Source organism: Chrysochloris asiatica, unplaced genomic scaffold (assembly GCF_000296735.1).
Source record: "Chrysochloris asiatica unplaced genomic scaffold, ChrAsi1.0 scaffold00009, whole genome shotgun sequence".
Taxonomy (NCBI): Eukaryota; Metazoa; Chordata; class Mammalia; order Afrosoricida; family Chrysochloridae; genus Chrysochloris; species Chrysochloris asiatica.
Window position 1 is genome coordinate 8,045,206 of NW_006408527.1, and position 18,628 is coordinate 8,063,833.

At 41.7% G+C, this 18,628-nt stretch overlaps 1 protein-coding gene across 2 annotated transcripts in view; it reads right to left on the bottom strand.

The window, feature by feature from the left end:
* Positions 1-6,533: 6,533 nt before the first annotated feature.
* The window catches only part of TRAF5 (TNF receptor-associated factor 5), a 42,396-nt gene continuing 30,301 nt past the window's right edge, over positions 6,534-18,628 (bottom strand). Inside the window, exons 5-7 of one of the 2 annotated variants that reach the window (XM_006834032.1) lie at positions 10,531-10,671; positions 7,899-8,067; positions 6,534-7,319 (exon numbers count right to left, since the gene is read on the bottom strand). In XM_006834032.1, coding sequence (XP_006834095.1) covers positions 6,742-7,319; positions 7,899-8,067; positions 10,531-10,671 — 888 coding nt within the window. In that variant the 3' untranslated portion in view covers positions 6,534-6,741. The remainder of the gene's footprint in view (positions 7,320-7,898; positions 8,068-10,530; positions 10,672-18,628) is intronic. The other variant, XM_006834031.1, reaches the window with a different exon arrangement.

The following is an 18,628-nucleotide window of genomic DNA, read 5'->3' on the forward strand; positions in this document are numbered from 1 at the left end:
TTGTTGTTTTTCAAAACACCAAACCAAGGCCAAACCCATTGCCAATGAGTTGTTTCAAACTCCTAGAACAGAGTATTGGAGTTACCAAGAAAGATGTTATTCACACACCAGCGTTGGATGGAACACTCACCAAGACAGTAAAGCAAGACCAGCTTCAATCGTGGGCATCAGTTCCCCATGGCCAGCAAGTCTTTCTCCACACCTGAGATAGGGAGATGATCTGCACACAGCTCTCTTGTGCTGCAGAAGGAAGGGCCTGTCTCCTCCCCGCCACGATCAGATATAGAAGTGGCATTGGCCAGGGGTTCTATATGTATATTTAGCCAAGCAGATCCTGGGAATGTTCACGTGCTAAGGGCAAAAGAAAAGATAGACCACTTGCTATTTGGGAAGAGATGCCTCAGAAAGGGAGTCAGTCCACACTCACATCCATTCCCCAAAAACGAAGTCAGTACGTCTGGTCTTAAACAGGTTCATTCATGGGTCACAGAGAAAAGTGGCAGACCGTGCCAATATTATTAAGCCATAACAAAGAATGAACTCCTAATCTACATCGCAAAACAGATGACCTTGAAAACAGCATGTTATGGGAAGTGAGTATGATCAGTGGCCTCTCCAGATGGGTGTAGTGGGTGTGGATGGCACTGTGTGTCATCACTGTCAGAGGGGGCAATATCAAAATAACTGTGTATAGAATATTTTTGCAGTGTCTCAGCAGAAAATTATCATTTTTATAAAATAACCCTAAAGTTAATTATACCAACAAAACACATTTTTCATAAACCCAGTTTACATGTATCAATAATTCTATGCTAAGGTCACTTCTAAGATTAAGGTGCACCTGACCCAAGCCATGGTCTTTTCAGTTGCCTTGTAGGCATGTGAAGGTTGGACAGTGGATAAGAAGACCATAGATGAATCTATGGATTTGAATAAGTGTTGGTGAGCAATATCAAAAGTACTGTGGATTGCCAGAAGAACAAACAAATCTGTGTTGGAAGAAGTATAGGCAGAATGTCCCTTAGAAGACAGGATGGCGAGACTGTGTCTCTCCTGCTTTAAACATGTTATCAAGAGGAACCAGTCCCTAGAGAAGAACATCATGCTTGGGAAAGCAGAGGGTCAGTGAAAAACAGGAAGATCCCCAACAAGACAGATTGACACAGTGGCAGCAACAATGGACTCAAAACATATCAACAATTGTGAGGATGGCACAGGACCGGGAGGTGTTTCATTCTGTTGTGCATAAGATTGCTATGAGTTGGTACCGACTCAGCAATACCTAACAATAACAAATTTAGTTTTAGAATCTTCTAATGGGTTCCCATCAGAACTGTCATAGTTGTCATTATTCACTGTCCAACTCTCACATGCGTATGAGGCAACTGAAAAGACCATGGCTTGGGTCAGGTGCACCTTAGTCTTTGAAGTGACCAATTTGCTCTTTAACAACAGATTTGCCTAATGCAATATGCCCATTTGATTTCTTGATTGCTACTTTCATGAATGTTGTTTGTGGATCCAAGATAAATGAAATTTTGACAACTCGAATAAATAACATTGTTATTTATTGGTCCCATTGTGAGGATTGCTTTTTTTCTTTACATTTAGGTGCAATCCATACTAATGGCTGTGTTCTTTGATCTTCATCAATAAGTCTTTCAAGTTCTATTAGCTTCCAGAAAGCAAGGTTATGTCATCTGCATATCACAGGTTGTTAATGAATCTTTCCCCAATCCTGATGCCATGTTATTCATATAATTCAGTTTTTCAGATTATTTATTCAGCATACAGATTGACTAAGTATGGTGAAAGAATACAACCCTGACACACACCTTTCCTGATTTTAAACCATTCAGTGTTCCCGTGTTCTGTTCTTGGTCTATGTATAGGTTCCTCATGAGCACACTTAATTATTCCGGAATACTCATTCTCTGCAATGTTGTCCATGGCTTGTCATGATCCACACAGTTGAAAGCCTTTGCGTAGTCAGTAAAGCACAGATAATTATCTTTCTGGTATTCTCTGCAGCCAAGATTCATCTGATGTCAGTAATGACATCCCTCATTCCACATCCTCTTCTGAATCTGGCTTGAATTTCTGGTAGCTCCTTGTTGAAATATCTTCAACAAAACTTGTTTTTTTAAAATAAAATGATCCTCTAGTGAGTTCTAGCAACAAAACAATTTTTCATAAACCCAGTTTACATGTATCAATAATTCTATGGTAATTTAGTTTTTGAATCTTCTAATTCCCATCCAAGGGAGCTCTGGTAGCGTAGTGGTTACGAATCGGGCTGCGAACCTTAAGGTCAGCGGTTCGAAACTACCAGCCGCTCCGCGGGAGAAAGATGAGGCTTTCTACTCCCGTAAGGATTTACACCCTCGGAAACCCTGTACAGGGTCGCTATGGGTCGGAACCGACTCGACGGCACTTAACAACAACAACAACAATTCCCATCCAAACTGTCATTGTTACCCAATTATAATGATGCTTTGCCTAACGTGATTTTGTTGCATGATGTGGTTTCGTCTGTATGGACTATAAGCTTGCACTGTAGTTTTCATTGCTACTGATGTTTTTACAGTTACCGACTTGGTGAAAAACAAAAAGCATTACTAAGGAGTCTGTCTGGTCTGGTATTGAAGGCAGTGACACCATAAGTTATCACACTGGGTGACACCTACCCTAGTGACACCTACCACTATGTCTGATTCCACTCATATGAATTATCTAGAACCAACAGATTCAGAGACAGAAACCAGACCAGTGGTTACTAAGTGATTAAGGAGTTACTACCTAATGGACACAGTTTCTATTTGTAAAAATGAAAAAACTTTAGAAATAGATGGTGGTGATTGTTGTACCACATAGTAAATATAATTAATGCCACTGAACTGTACAATTGCCATTGTTAAGTATCAAGTCGGTTACAACTCATAGTGAGCCTGTATGGGATTTTCAGAGCGGCTGGTGAGCTTGTATCACCCTTTGGTTCAAACCGACCTTGCAGTCCAGAGCATTAGCCCACAGCACCACACCAGGTGTCTACCAGAACTGTACAATTAAGACAGTTAAATCTTCAAAATATTTGGAGAGGAATAGTATCTGTGCTCTTTGCACCAAGCACAGAAACTGACAAGATACAGAGTTAATCTGGGAACTTGTGTTTTCTGGCAAAAAAGTAAAGCCCAGGACTTGACGAGTGCACAAGGAACTATGTAGCACAAAGCAGGGATTCTTGGCGTAGTGATGAGAGAGAGCAAGGGCATGCAGAGATCAAAGGGCTAGTCTGGGAAGGGACCCCAGAGAGGATGAGGCTAAGCAGAATCTCAAAGGGCAGGAATTCACAGACAGGAGCCACTGTGTGGATGAAGTAAGGAGACTGAATCTGAAAGACGCAAAATTAAAAATAGGAAGTTTTGACGTAAAACAACTTCAGAAACAGGGCAATAGTAGGTAATAGGGATAAGTAGGAATCATTTGTAAACATAACTTGGTGGTAAAAGCAATAGTATTAGATTGTGCAATAAGTGGTTTCATTGGATGTGGAAGGTGAGGGAAGACTTTCGAATAATATCCAAGTCTCTAACTTGGATGATCATCTTATTAACTGAGGTTGTATCAACAAGAGGAATACATTGAGCAGTGACAAAGATTCCTGGTTCGGTTTCTATGAAACTGATTTTAAAGTACCTGTGAAATTTCTAAAGGAGCCTTGGTGATGCTGTGGTTAAGCACTAGGCTGGTTCAAATCCACCAGCCACCCCTGGAGAAGATGATGTGACAGTCTTCTTCCGAAAAAAAATTGCAGCCTTGGAGACTCTATGGGGCATTTCTATTCTGTCCTATGTTGTTGTTAAGTGCCGTTGAGTCGGTTCCAACCCATAGCAACCCTGTCTAGGGTTTCCAAGGAGCAGCTGGTGAGCTTGAACTGCCGACCTTGCAGTTCAAACAGCTTTGCAGGCTGGTACATTAACCCACAGCGCCACATCCCACCTGATTTAAATTTAAATTCTATTGATGTGGACTAAAAACAGCTGTTTAGATCATAAAAGACAAATCACAGTTTACATGGATTCATTTTCTTAAAACAAAAATCACAACTCCTATTTTGAGACAAAGGAATGTATTTTACTTCAGAAGTCTTCATTCCGTGACCACTTAGTCACTGTATCAATGAAGCAGAACTGATCTCTAGCAAACCACACGACTTATACTTTGTATGTGTAGAAGTTGGGTGAACATACAAAACTAATACTGTGACAAATTATAAAATGCTTTTTTTTACATCAAATACTTAAATCTAGTTACAACAATATGATCTTTTACTCCTGAGGAGCATAAAGATGAATAACCTCGGATTTCATTAGAAATATCACTCACAAACACTCATAGCCACTTGGGTTTGACTGTGGTTAGGAAAAAAAATGCTTCCTGAGATGGTCTTATTGGTTCACAACTGCGCCATGATTCACTAGCAGATACAGCGTATGTCTACTGTGAAGCCATTTCTTTAAATTTAACCCTTTGAGATGACTCCAGAAGTGCAAGTCTTTACCATCTTGAAAGCTTCACAGAAGAGACTAAGAAGGTTACCATCATTCCCAGAATGAGGTTCCAGAGCCGAATTCTTGTCTTCCCTGAAGGAATCTGGATTCGATTCTCAGTCACTGTAATTTATGCACAGCCACCACTCATCTGTCAGTGGAGGCTTACATTTGCTATGGTGCTGAACAGGTTTCAACTGAGCTTCCAGACTAAGATTGACTAGGAAGAAAGGCTTGGCGACCTAATTCCAAAAAGCAGCCAATGAAAACGCTGGGGATCACAACAATTTGGACCAGATCCAATTACAGGGGTGGCACAGAATCAGGCAGAGTTTTGTTCCATTATACATGGGGTTGCCATGAGTTGGTGGTCAATTTGCGTAGTGGTTACAAATCGGGCTGCAAACCTCAAGGTCAGCAGTTTGAAACTACCAGCTGTTCCACGGGAGAAAGATGAGGCTTTCTGCTCACATAAAGATTTACAGCCTTGGAAACCCTATACAGGGTCATCCCGAGTCAGAACCAACTCCATGGCACATAACCACCATCACCATTCCGAGAATATGCTCATAAACCATGTTCTATTTATTAGGTTAATTGCTCAGAAGTTGTAAGACATCTTGTCAACACCCAATTGAGCTGCTCTAAAGTTTGGCCTTCTACCCAATGACACTGGTCCTTGTACAATCAGAGCAGCTAACCCCCAAGTGAACAATGGTAAGGGACACAATAGTAAAGGGTTTAGGAACACATGGTGTTTTTTTGTTAAGCTTGTTGTTGTTGTTAAGTGCCATCGAGTCGGTTCCAAATCATAGTGACCCTGTGTAGAGGTTTCAATGAGCGGCTGGTGGGTTTGAACCACTGATCTTGTGGTTAGCAGCCCAGTGCTTATCCTACAGTGCCATACCAGGATAAGCTTAGGCTTATCAAAACTCCTAAGGCCTCATCTTGATTTCTACACAGACCCTCAGATTCATACAGATAAATGCATAAGGACACGCTCATCTGTTCTTCACAAGTACTCAGGACTCTGACAAGAAATTTCATAAATTTATAAAATGCCATTTCCATGCCATTTTCTGAATTCAATAGTTATTTCATAAAGAACAGGAGATGCTGTTTTTAGCAATGAATTTTGAATAGGAGTACTTCTGGCACATACAGAAAATTGCAGATTTTAAAAAGCTCATTTTACCTACTTAGGACATTTTCTCTAGATTTTAAAGTTCATTTTACCTACTAAGGACATTTTCTCCATCATTTACTAAATTCTGCCCATTTTCAAATTAACTTACTATTGTTGACCAAGTATCTTTAAACTATTTGTACATTTCATTATATTTATCTATTTATTAAGTTGACCCCATGGAACTTACTACATTTGACTATTTTTGACTTATATAAAAACAAGCTTTTTCACACGGTTGAACCACATAAAAGTCAAACTTCAGGGGCTGGGTAACTTTCCTAACATACACACCATACAATGGGGCTTCAAACACTCCATGATGTTTTCATTCCATTCTCCCATAAATTTCGGAAGCCCCCTCATCCAGTATTTTCTGCTTGAGTTTAGCAGGGAGAGTGAAAATGCTTACCCTTACAAATTGTGCTTATACACTGCTGGTGAATTTCATGAATAGATTACTTGTAGCAATTTCCACAAGTTTATTACGTATCCAAATAAAAAAGTCTGGTCCAAATAGGGTATAGTGTCTTTGTAACTATTTCATTCACATATCCTGCAAGATTGCCTTTTCAGGTTTAAGGTCAAGTGTAGAATCAATAGTAAAACATCAAAGCATTTTCCATGTGGAATTCTGCTGCATCTGTCTTCTCAGAAACATTCAGCATTACACAGTGTCTGCCCTGTGGCACTGTGTTAATAAGCACCAGTGAACCAGATGAGCCCCAGACCTTGCTCTCAAGAACACCTGCCCTCTATTTAAAAAGACATAAAAATATAAATAACAAGAGGATATTCTAAGTGCTTCCAGTTTCAAGGGGGATCAAGTAAAAAGTAGAAAGGTGACAGCACTTTCAGAGCTTTGGACCAACTTCAAACTTCAAAGGCAAAAAGCCAAATGTGAAGGTGTATTGAGTCTAGATTCAGGCTAACATGATAGTCACAGACAGCTTCCTCCACAGGTCTGGACCTAAGAAGTCCTTTTATCAGTCCCAGAAACCATGACTAGAGGTCCTCCAGGTCAGTTAAATCCACAGTCACTTTCAAGAACAGAATGTCATCTTTAACATAGGTGTTGTTGGTGTTCTCCAGTGTGGAATGAGCCACGAAGCGGGGACAACCAGATGCAATGTTCATCTCCCCATCGGGCCTTTTAAAGCTGCTGCTATTGGGGTCGGCCTTGAAGGTCTCCGTAATGTGATTCTTTTTGCCACTCTGGTCCAAAAGCATCAGGGTCACCCTCTGCCTGAATGGCCACTGCAACAGTGAGTCAAACTCCCCCCGCATCACCACAAAGTACAGTGACAGGTGTGTCCCCTTCCCGGACCCGTCCCCATTCAGATAAGCTCTAGCGCAGAGCCGGTAGCCACACCGGCTGGTGTAGAAGGGCTGACTGAAGATGGAGACTGTGTGTCCGTCCACTGCCTCCCTTTTCTTCATCTTGTAGTCTGTCACCTTCCAGATGAGCTTCCCATTATAGCACGCACCTTCTAGCAGTTTAAATCGCTCATCGTTTTTATTCAGCTGCGCTTTATGAATATTAATGTGAGCATCATGTTTGTTAGTCTGGCCTTCCAAAACAACTGCAGAGAGACAGAGAAAAAGATTCCATAAGCCGGCGAGCTCTCTTTAGAATTTGCCCCAAGTGGGAACTTTTACTTCCTGCCTGTAATTCTGACATTCCGAAGATCAACAACTGAACCCGAAGTCTCCAAGTGAAGCATTTAAATTAATACTATTACCTTAACAAGAAAGCCTAAATGTGCTCTGAAAGTTGGGCCTTCAACCATCATGCATTAGCCTGTCAAGCTCGTTTTCTAAGTAGACTGATGTTAAAATAGCCAAACTCTTGCATATTTTTCCATACTTGAAAAAAAAAGTTCCCACACATCTCTCCTTCAGCACTGTCATTGTTTTCAAAAACCACCACTCCCAATTCTTTGGAATTCCCTGGCCCCTTTCTTCCCCGTGACTGTTTCCACCCCCACACTCACAGGCCGTCCTCATTATTGCCTGAGCTGCTAGAATCTCACGCTGTTCTCGGCCACAGCATATCTTTATCTTGCACAGCTGTGGTTGGCTATTTCCCCAGATGTTTGCTTCTTTCACAAACACATACAAACAAGCAGGCCACCAAAAGAGAAGTAAAATATCAGACATACCTAGTCTGTAATCATTGGTTTCAAGCAGGGTAATTTTCTGTTTAATTGCATCAATCGCTTCCACCAAAGACTTCGTGTCAAGTTTATTTTGTTGCTGGTTAGCCATTTGTAATAACTGACACACTTGAGCTTCTAACCACGCGGATTTGTCAATGTGACTGGAAAGAGCCTTTGGATACCAAAAAAATGAATATCTTAGTAGTTTATGAGATTGATTTTTTTTCCAACTCAAATGCTTCACATTTTCGTGAAATACAGAAACCCATGAAAAATACACTGTCCAGGAAAGAAATTCGAGGAGGATCGCTGTGAACCCAGCCAACGAATGCCTTCATCTTCCTTTCTTATCCCAATTCCTGTTACACATCTTTCGGCTTTTCTTCATTTGGTGTGTACTCTTCCTTCACTGTCCCTCTGCTTGGTTCTCTAACGCACTTTCGTTCCTCCAGTCTCATGCTGTCTCTCTCCCTTGTCTTATCATTTCTTTGCCTTCGTAGAAGCTCTTCTCCTGGACTCCTCTCCTGCTCTGCTGGAAGGCAGGAGAGTGAACTGAAGAGGACACACCTGTTCTCGCCTGAGCACTACAAGCAGGATAAGTGCCCTGAAGTAAGGCCTGAACTTTCCATGGCTCTCTTTAGACGAAGGAGATTAAAGTGAACTCTTACTCTATTACTCTCCTAGCCTCACCCTACGTGTCTGAACTTCAAACTGGTATTTGTGTTAGGAAAAGTTTGGAATTGAAATATTAACACATAAACACTTATATGTATACTAAATATAAGAAACACTCATATACATATATTGTTGTTGTTGTGTGCTGTGGAGTCAGTTCCAACTTACAGGGACCCTGTACAGGGTTTCCAAGACCCTATATAGCTGGTAAGTTTGAACTGCCAACCTTGAGGTTACCAGTCCAGTGCTTATCCAACAGTGCCACACCATACACAAATAAATACATATACTAAATGTACGTAAATATGTATGTGTGTGAGTATGTTGTTAAGTGCTGTTGAGTCTATCCTGACTCAGAACAACCCCATGTGACAAGAGTACAACTGCCTCATAGAGTTTTAAACATTGTGCTCTTTATGGGAGAAGAGCCACAGGTCTTTCTCCCATGGAGTTACTGGGTAGGTTTGAACCACCAACCTTTTGGTAAGCAGCAGAGAACTTAACAGTTGCACTACTAGGGCTCCACAAACATACCCATGTATGTATATGTGGTGGTGGTGTGCTGTGGAGTTGGTTCCAACTCATAGTATAGGGTTTCCAAGGCTGTAAATCTTTACAGGAGAAGAAAGTCTCATCTTTCTCTCCCTGTGTATTTGTGTGTGTATATATATATACACATTACATTATACAATACGTTATATAGAGAGAGGTCCTGATATCATAGTGGGTTAGGCATTCGGCTATTAACCAAAAGGTCAGAAGTTCAAACCCACCAGCTACTCCTAGGGAGAAAGATGAGGCTGTCTGCTCCTGTAAAGACTTGGGAACCCTGTAGGGTTGCTATTGATGAGCACTAACTCAATAGTAGTTTGAGTTTCTTATGTGTGTGTGTATACATACATTGCTGTTGTTGTTAAGTGCCGCAGAGTTGGGTCCAACTCATAGTGACCCTGTATAGGGTTTCCAAGGAGTGGCTGGGGGATTTGAACCACCAACCTTGTGGTTCAAACTGACCTTGCAGTCCAGAGTATTAACCTGCAGCAACACACCAGGACTTGTGGGGTACAGGGACATGGACATAATTATGCAGTGTACTCTCAAATGTTCAGAAACACACACACACACACAGATATATATATTTTATATTTATGGAGTCCTTTGAACTGCAAAGTCGGTTTGAACTGCAAGGTCAGTGGTTCTAGTACACCACCTACTCCTCAGAAACCCACTATGGGTCGGAACCCACTCAACAGCACTTAACAACTATATACATATATACACAGGAGTCCTGCTGTGGGGCTGTGGGTTAATGCGCTGAACTGCAAGGTTAGTTTGAACTGCAAAGTCAGTGGTTCAAGCTCACCAGTCACTCCTCAGAAACCCTATACAGGGTTGCTATGAGTCGGAACCAACTCCACAACACTTAAACAACAACATACATACACACACATGCACACATCTGTACACATATGTATATGGACTTCTGGTTAGCGCTGTGGATCAGCAATGGATTGCAAACCACAAGGTTGGCGGTTCAAACCCACCAACTGCTAAACTGCTCCTTGGAAACCCTATATACACACAAATGGGGAGTGCAATGGTTCCATATAATAATCATTGGACTGTGAACCACAATTCATGGCTCACACATGAGAAAGATAAGGTTCTCTGCTCCTGTGAAAACTTAAAGCCTCAGAAACCCTATACAGGGTTGCTATGAGTCAGAATTGATTTGATGGCACTTAACAACAACATAGATATATACATACAGAGAGGAAAAGAGATGGGAAATGGGAGTAAATGTTGACAATGGGTGAATCTTGGGAGAAGGGTGAATGGGAAAGCATACAGGGATTCTTTGCACTATTCTTATACTGTGTATTTGAAACACTTTCCATATAAAGACTTAAAAGAAAAAGCTTCACTGCAAAATCTTGACTCTGTAAAGTCCATTTCTCACCTGGATGTTTGATGGCAAGTTTCCATTTTTGCCAAACAACTGTGAAAACTGCTTGAATTCCTTTTCAAATTTCTTTACGGTTTCTGCTAGTTGCTGGATTTTACTTTCTTTCCGTTCTAGGCTCTTATACAAATCAGAAATCTAATAACAGGAATACGAATGAGGGAAAATGAGGTCATTTATAAGCATGGATACAAGTTAAAATAATTTTAACATCCCCCCTTTGCCATCTAGTTGATTGTGACTCATACCATCCCTAGAGTACAGAGTAGAACTGCCTCATAGGCTGTATAATCCTGACAGAAGCCAAATGCCACACCTTTTTTCCTCAGAACAGCTTGTGGGCTAGAACAACCAACCTTTCAGTTAGCAACTAAGTGCTTAACCATTGCATTACCAGGGCTCCAATTTAAATCTAGTTCTTTGAGAATACTTTCAGGTATGAAGGTGTTTATACAAGAAAATGCATACATTTATGTTCCTAAGTAGAACCCTATATAATTCTAGGAAAACGTTTGCAGGTGTTTCCATAAAAGCAGATCTCATCGGCCTTTTCTATACCTAAACTGTAATACTTATTCACCTAACGATGGTGATTTCACGAGATTGGATTTACTGAGCTGATTCTCCACATTCAATCTCTATAATAATAAAGAACTCTGGTTCTCCACTAAAGAACCGCAGAGTACTAATCACTATACCACATTAGACACTATATGCAGAGTACCAATAATACTAATAATAGCTACAATTTGCTAAATGTGTATCACACCTTCATATTCATTAACTCTTTGAATCCTCATAAAACCCTATGAAGGAAGTAGGGATATTAGTCCCAGTTTACAAATAAGGAAATAGAGGGAGAGACTTCAACCTGCCCAGCATATAGCTCACAAGGGATATGCAAAACATGCTACTCAGAATTTGTGATCTATTTTAGAGAAACAACCAGAAACCTAAGAGTGAGTTTAGATGACTTTTCTCTCAGTGCCACATCCATTCAGTCGGCATTATTTGCCAGTTTAATTCCCCAAACACAATAAAACAAACAAAAACTCCTAAATCTATTTACTTCATTTCATTCCAGCACGAGTTTCAGCCTTCACCATTTCTCACCTGGGCAGTTATGACTGCTTCCTTCCTAACTAGTCCTAAACTACCGTCAACCTCCTCTTCACACACATATAACAAAGGGAAGGGAACCGGGATGGGGACCTAACTGTCCACTGCTGTTAACCCCAGGAAATGGACTGGTACCTGGCACCAGCAGGTGCTGGATAAATATTTGTTGAATGAATGAATGCAAGCATGCTGCCCTGCCTTTAGTATTGCTCTTCAATTCATACTCATACACTGTGTCCAAAGTAATGTTAAGCAACAAATCTGGTCTGGTCACTCCCCTACGTAAACATCTCTACTGGCTTTCTTCTGTAGGCCATAAACAGGCCCTATATATTCTGCCTGCCTACCCCTTCAGTCATATGCCCATCCCTACCCCCTGTAGTCTGCCCAACAATACTATTGTTATGCTGAAGAGACAGCAACCCTATGCACAACACAACAAAACACTGCTCGGTCCTGTGCCATCCTCACAATTGTTGTTATGTTTGAGTCCATTGTGGCTGCCATCTCTTTTTCTCTGACTCTCCACTTTACCAACAATGATGTCCTTCTCCAAGGACTGGTCCCTCCTGACAATATGTCCAAAATATAAGAGACAAATCCTTGCTTCTACAAGAGCATTCTGATTGTACTTCTTCTAAGGCAACTTTGTGTGTTCTTCTGGCAGTTCATGGAACTTTCAATATTCTTCTCCAACACCGTAATTCAGATGCATAGATTCTTCTATGGTCTTCTTTATTCATTGTCCCACTTTCACATGCATGTGAGGTGATTGAAAGAAAATACCATGGTTTGGGTCAGGAGCACTTTAGTCCTCATCATCTTTGCTCTTTAACACTGAGGCCTATTGCAGCAGATTTGTTTAATGCAGTGCATCTTTTGATTTTTTTTTTTTTTCACTTAGGCAGTTCCCACTTGCTCCTCTGCTTAGGAGTTGGTAGAGGGTATGTCAAATCCTAGTTTGCAATAGGGCTAATACAGTGGAAGGCCATAGGCAGGTCCTATAAATCTTTTGATTTCTTGACTGCTGCTTTCATGAGCCTTGAGTGTGGATTTAAGAAAAATAAAGGCTTTGATAACTTCAATCTTTTCTGTTTATCATGATGTTATTATTGGTTCAGTTGCGAAGATTTTCATATTCTTTGCTTTGAGGTGCAATCCATACTAAATCTTTGTTCTTCATCAGTAAATATTTCAAATCCTTTTAGCTTCCAGCAAGCAAGGATGTCAAATTCTTCCTCATATAATCCAGCTTCTCAGATTATTTGCAATGGATGTTTATTATGTTTTCATCTTTCTAGTTTATTATGATCACACAGTCTAAAGGCTTTGCATAATCAACAAAGCACAAGTAAACCTCTTTCTGCTTTCAGCCAAGATTCATCTGACATCAGCAACGAAATTCCTCATTCTACAGCTTCTGAATCCAGTTTGAATTTCTGGCTGCTCCCTGATGATGTACTGCTGCAGCCATTTAAAAAAATATCTTTAGCAAAATTTCACTTGCATAATTTTGTTCAATGATCTCCACATTCTATTGTGTTACTTTTCTTTGGAACGGGCACAAATATGGATCTCATTCAATCAGTTGACTGATGCTGTCTTCCAAATGTTATGTAACAGACAAGTGAGTGTCTCCAGAGCTGCATCAGTTTGTTAAATTGTTTAAATTTGTATTTCATCATTTCATGGAACCTTGTTTTTCACCCATATTGTCAGTGCAGCTTGGACTTCTTCCTTCATCTTTAGTTCTTGATCATACGCTATCTCTTGTAATGGCTGAGCATCCACCAACTCTTTTTGGTACAGTGACTCTGTGTATCCCTTCCAACTTCTTTTGGTGCTTCCTGTATCATTCAATATTTTGCCCCTAGACTCTTTCAATATTGTAACCAGAGGTTTGAATTTTTCTTCAGTTCTTTCAGCTTAAGAAATGCCAAGCGTGTTCTTTCCTTTTGGTTTCCTAGCTCCACATTTTTTTGCACATTTCATGATTTTGTCTTCTCAAGTTGCCCTTTGACATTTTCTATCCAGCTCGTTTACTTCTTCATTTCTTCCCATTGTTTTAACTTCTCTATGTTCAAGAGCAAGTTTCAGAGTTTCTTCTGACATCCATTTGGTCTTGTCTTTCTTTCCTATCTTTTAAATGGCCTTTTGCTTTCTGGTGTATGATGTTCTTGATGTTTTCCCACAACTCTTCTAACCTTTGATTATTAGTGTCGAGTCTTGGTATAGCACTGTGGGCTAATGTGTCAGACTGCAAAATTGGTTAAGTTGTTTGAACTGCAAGGTAGGCGGTTCAAGGTCACCAGTTACTCCTTGGAAACTCTATACAGGGTCGCTATGGGTCACAATCAACTCACAGCACTTAACAACAACAATAGCAGTGCATCAAATCTGTTCTTGGGATGGTCTCTAAGTTCAGGTAGGATGTAATAAAAGTAATTATTTTGGCTCTAATGAATTTATTTTAATTTTCTTCAGCTGCTAGCCTGACTTGCACATGAGCAATTGATGGTCTGTTCCACAGTTGGCCCCTGGCCTTGTTTTAGCTGATGTTGTTGGGTTTCTACCTTGTCTCTCCCCACATATGAAGTCAATATGATTCCTGTGTATTCCACATGTGTAGTCTCCATTTATGTTGTTGAAAAAAGGTAGTTGCAATGAATAAGTCATTGATCTTGCAAAATTCTATCATGTGATCTCCAGTATGGTTTCTACCACCAAGTTCCTATTTCCCAGCTGCTGTTGGTTTCCACTTTTCATATTCCAATCACCAGTAATTATCAGTGCATCTTGATTGCATGTTTGGTCAATTTCAAATTGAAGAAGTTAGTAGAACTCTTCAACTTCATAATCTTTGGCTTCAGTAGGTTGGTGGGTAAATTTGAAGAATAGTTGCATTAACTAGTCTTCCTTGTAGGTGTATGGGTATTATCACAGACAGCACTGTACTTCGAGACAGAACTTGAAATCTTTTTAATGATGAATGTGACGTGACAACATTCCTCTTCATTTTGTCGTTGCCAGCAAAGCAAACCATATGACTGTCCTATTCAAAATGACTAATATCAGTCCATTTCAGCTCAACAATGCCTAGGATAGCGATCTGGCATTCCATTTCCTTTATGGTGACTTCCGATTTTCCTGGTGTGGCGCCATGGGCTACTGCGTCAGACTGCAAAGTCATTTGAACTGCAAGGTCAGTGATTCAAGCTCACCAGCAGCTCCTTGGCAACCCTATAGGTTGGAATCCACTCAATGGCACTTAACAACAACAACACAATTTTCCAAGATTCATATTTTGTACATTCCACCTTCCAATTATTAATGGATGCTTGCAGCTGGTGCTTCGTATATCCTATTTTTAGCACCTTCCAACTTGAGGCGCTCATCTTCCGGTATTGTATCAGACAATGTTCTGTGATATTCATAAGGTTTTCAGTGTCTAAACACTTAGAAGTGGTCCGCCTCTCTTCCTACTCTGTCTTAAGTCTGGAAGCTCTGCTGAAACCCAACAAGACTAAATAACTTAGAGTTAGGCGCTGTTCTCTCAGACACTTTCCGCCTTCAAACAGAAACTACTTCCCCTTTAATACTCCACTCAAGGGCACATCCTCTAAAAAATGCTTCCTCCCTAGGATTACCAACCAGGATACCTCTCAAAATCCAAGACACCTGTCAAAAACAAATTAAAACCTTATTGCTGGGAAGTCAACTATAACTCACAGAGACCTTATAGGGAAAAACAGGGCCCCACAAGGTTTACTAAAACTGGAAATCTTTACCAAAGTAAACTGCCACATCTTTCTCCCACAGAGAGGCCAGTGAGTTCATACTGCCAACCTCTGGTTAGCAGGCGAGCAGAGTTTGTGACCTGGTGCATAACTCATGTCTAACTTACCATTATTACCCTTAAAACTTGCTTTTTTGGGCAGGGGTGACCTGTTTTCTCTATCAACTGACTGCTTCTTGAGGCTGTGACTCACTAATGTCTGCATCCCCCCCATGTGTAGCACGGTGCCTAGAACACCAGGAGCACTCAATGTTTGTGAACGAACACACAAATGGCTCCAACAACCATCTGATCCCCGGCCTTGGAGGCTTCTATTCAGACTCCAGACAATCTGCAAGTCCAAAAGTAAACTCAGTGTCTTTTCCCTGCCCCCATCCCACCTCTAACCTGCTCCTACTTTTACAATTTCCATCTCAGAACCAATCTCTCTATCTCACAAGTTTATAGTCTGCCATTCAAACCTCAGAAATGTCTCTTGATGCCCTCTCTCCATCCCAACTGACACAGCCATGGTTGAGCCTTCATCATCACTATCACCACCTACAACTCTTGCTTCCATCTAATATTACAATGCTTATGTTCCAGGCACTGTGTTAAGTGCTATTATCTCACTTAACCCTCACAACAACCCAGATGAGAATACTGGGGAAGAGGGGAACTAAGTAGCTTGCCCAGGGCTTGAACCCAGGTATTCGGACTCTAGGGCCCTCACTTTTTTTAATTACCAGGCTCTATTGCTATACTCTGGTAACATAGTAGTTACGAATTGGGTTGCAAACCTCAGGGTCAGCAGTTCGAAACTACCAGCTGTTCTGCGGGAGAAAGATGAGGCTTTCTGCTCCTGTAAAGATTTATAGCTTCGGAAACCCTGTACAGGGTCGCTATGAGTCGGAACCGACTCCACAGCACATAACAACATTACTACACTAGGACTTCTGGAGTGGCACTGTGGATCAACACTGGATTGTGAACCACCAGATTAGCAGTTAAAACCCACTAGTTGCTCCTTAAAAACCATACAGGGTTGCTATGAGTCAGAACCAACTTGTTGGCACTTAACATCTGCTACACTTCTAGCTTATTGCAGGATCCTTCTGCCTGGTCCCTTCTGTCTCCATACTCTTCCTTCCCTCCAAGTGATCTTCCACACTACCATCAGTTGTCTTCCTTTTAAAAGACAATTAGTGGACTGAGGGCGGCGCTTCCCGGACCAGGCAGCTCAAGTAGGGCTCTGGGGAAAAGGGGCAGAATTGCACATAGAAAACCTCTGTCTAGCAGACAGACAGCCTTTGAACAAACATAAGATCTTATATTTCAACATTCTGAACTCGGTTTTTTAAAAGATCAAATTGCTGAGGAATTACAGGCATTTTAAGCTTTTGCCTGCCTGCACGTGCCTCCTGCTTCCATGCCTGCGCCAGCGACTGCCTCTGCCCCCTGCAGACATTGGAATGCAGAGCTAGAGCAACCCCACTTAGAAGGCTGCATTTCCAGAGAAAAGGAAGCATAAACTAACAAAGCCGAACAAATAGAGAGGGATATCAGCGCAGATATCAGGAAATTCGGGGTACCCACGGTACAGAGACTGAGGCATTTTTTACGTCATCAGATACGGACAATACCTCCCTACAGCCACTAACCCCAGCCCTCTATTGCCCCGGCCTAGACCAGGCCTGTGCCAAGCCGCCGAGGCTCAGGAACGCCCAAAGCACAGGCCCGCCCACTGAGGACAAGGCCCAGACACTCCCACTGAGGCCAAGGCCTGCCTGAGGCCCAACCCACCCACAGACTGGTCACAAAGGCCCAGGCCCAACCAAGGCCAAAATCGCAAACCCGCGACTGTCGCACAGCCAGGTCACTGAGGCCCAGGGCCCGAGGCCCAATCCACCGCGTAGCCTGGTCGCCAAGGCCCAGTGCCCCTGAGACCCAACCCGCCCTCAGCCGGGTCCCTGAGGCACAGACCCCCCAAGGCCCAATCCGCACAGACCCGCCTGATGCCCAGCTGCTGATACCCAGGCCCCCAGAGGCCCAAACAGCCCGCTCGAGGCCCAAACCACCCGCCCGAGACTCAACCTTCCTGCAGCCCGGTCACTGACACCAAGGCCCCCAGATGCCTAAACCGCCCGCCCTAGGCTCAACCCACCAGCCCGAGGTCCAAATGGCCCGCCGCCGAGGCTCAGGTCCAACTGAGGCCCAAAAAAAGTTACTCTGAGTCAAGCAATAAGGAGTGTGAAAAGGAAAACCACAACCTGATCACACCTTCCTGGAGATAATCAGAAAACATTAAAAATTACCAAAACACATACTTAATTAATTACTAGGGCCACAGATAAACATTAAACATGTCCAAGAAGCAAAAGCAGATGATCGTATTGGCACATGTCCAGAAAAAAGATAAAATATCTGAGACAAATGAACCAGAAGTAGACCTTCTCTCCATGCTGGAAGGAGGGCAGGCCTTGGAGATACCTGAGAAAGAATTCAGAAAAATGATTTAAAATGTCTCAAAACACTTTACAATGGAGTTGAGAAAAATAAGGAAGAAGTCAGAAAAGCGCTACAGGAACAATGAAACAAGGTAGATACAGCATTGGCAACAATCCAAAACCTACAGAAAGAGGTCCAAACAATCAACAACAAAATGGCGGAAATAAAAAACTCCCTGAAAGGGCAGAGGAGTAAAATAGATGAGATGGAAGGAAGAATTAGTGAGCTGGAAGACAAGTCTCTCAATACCACTAAGATAGAAGAACAAACCCAAAAAAGGGTAAAAAAATTCAGAGGAAGGTCTAAGATTCATGTTGGACAACATGAATAGGAATAACCTAAGAATTATTGGCATTCCAGAACAAAATGAGTCACACAAGTCCACAGAGGAAATAGTCGAAGAACTACTGGAAGAAAATTTCTCTAACATCCTTGAAAGCGAAAAAAATAAAGATCCAAGAAGCCCAATGAAGTCCAGGAAGGGTGGACCCCAAAAGAAAAACAACAAGACATAGCATAGTCAAGCTCTCCAAACTCAAAGACAAGGAGACACTCCTGAAAGCAGCAAGAGAAAACAGAAGGGTCACATACAAAAGCAAACAAGTCAGACTAAGCTCAGACCTCTCAGCAGGAACCATGCAAGCGAGAAGGCAATGGGGAGACATATATAAAACCCTGCAAGAAAAAAATTGC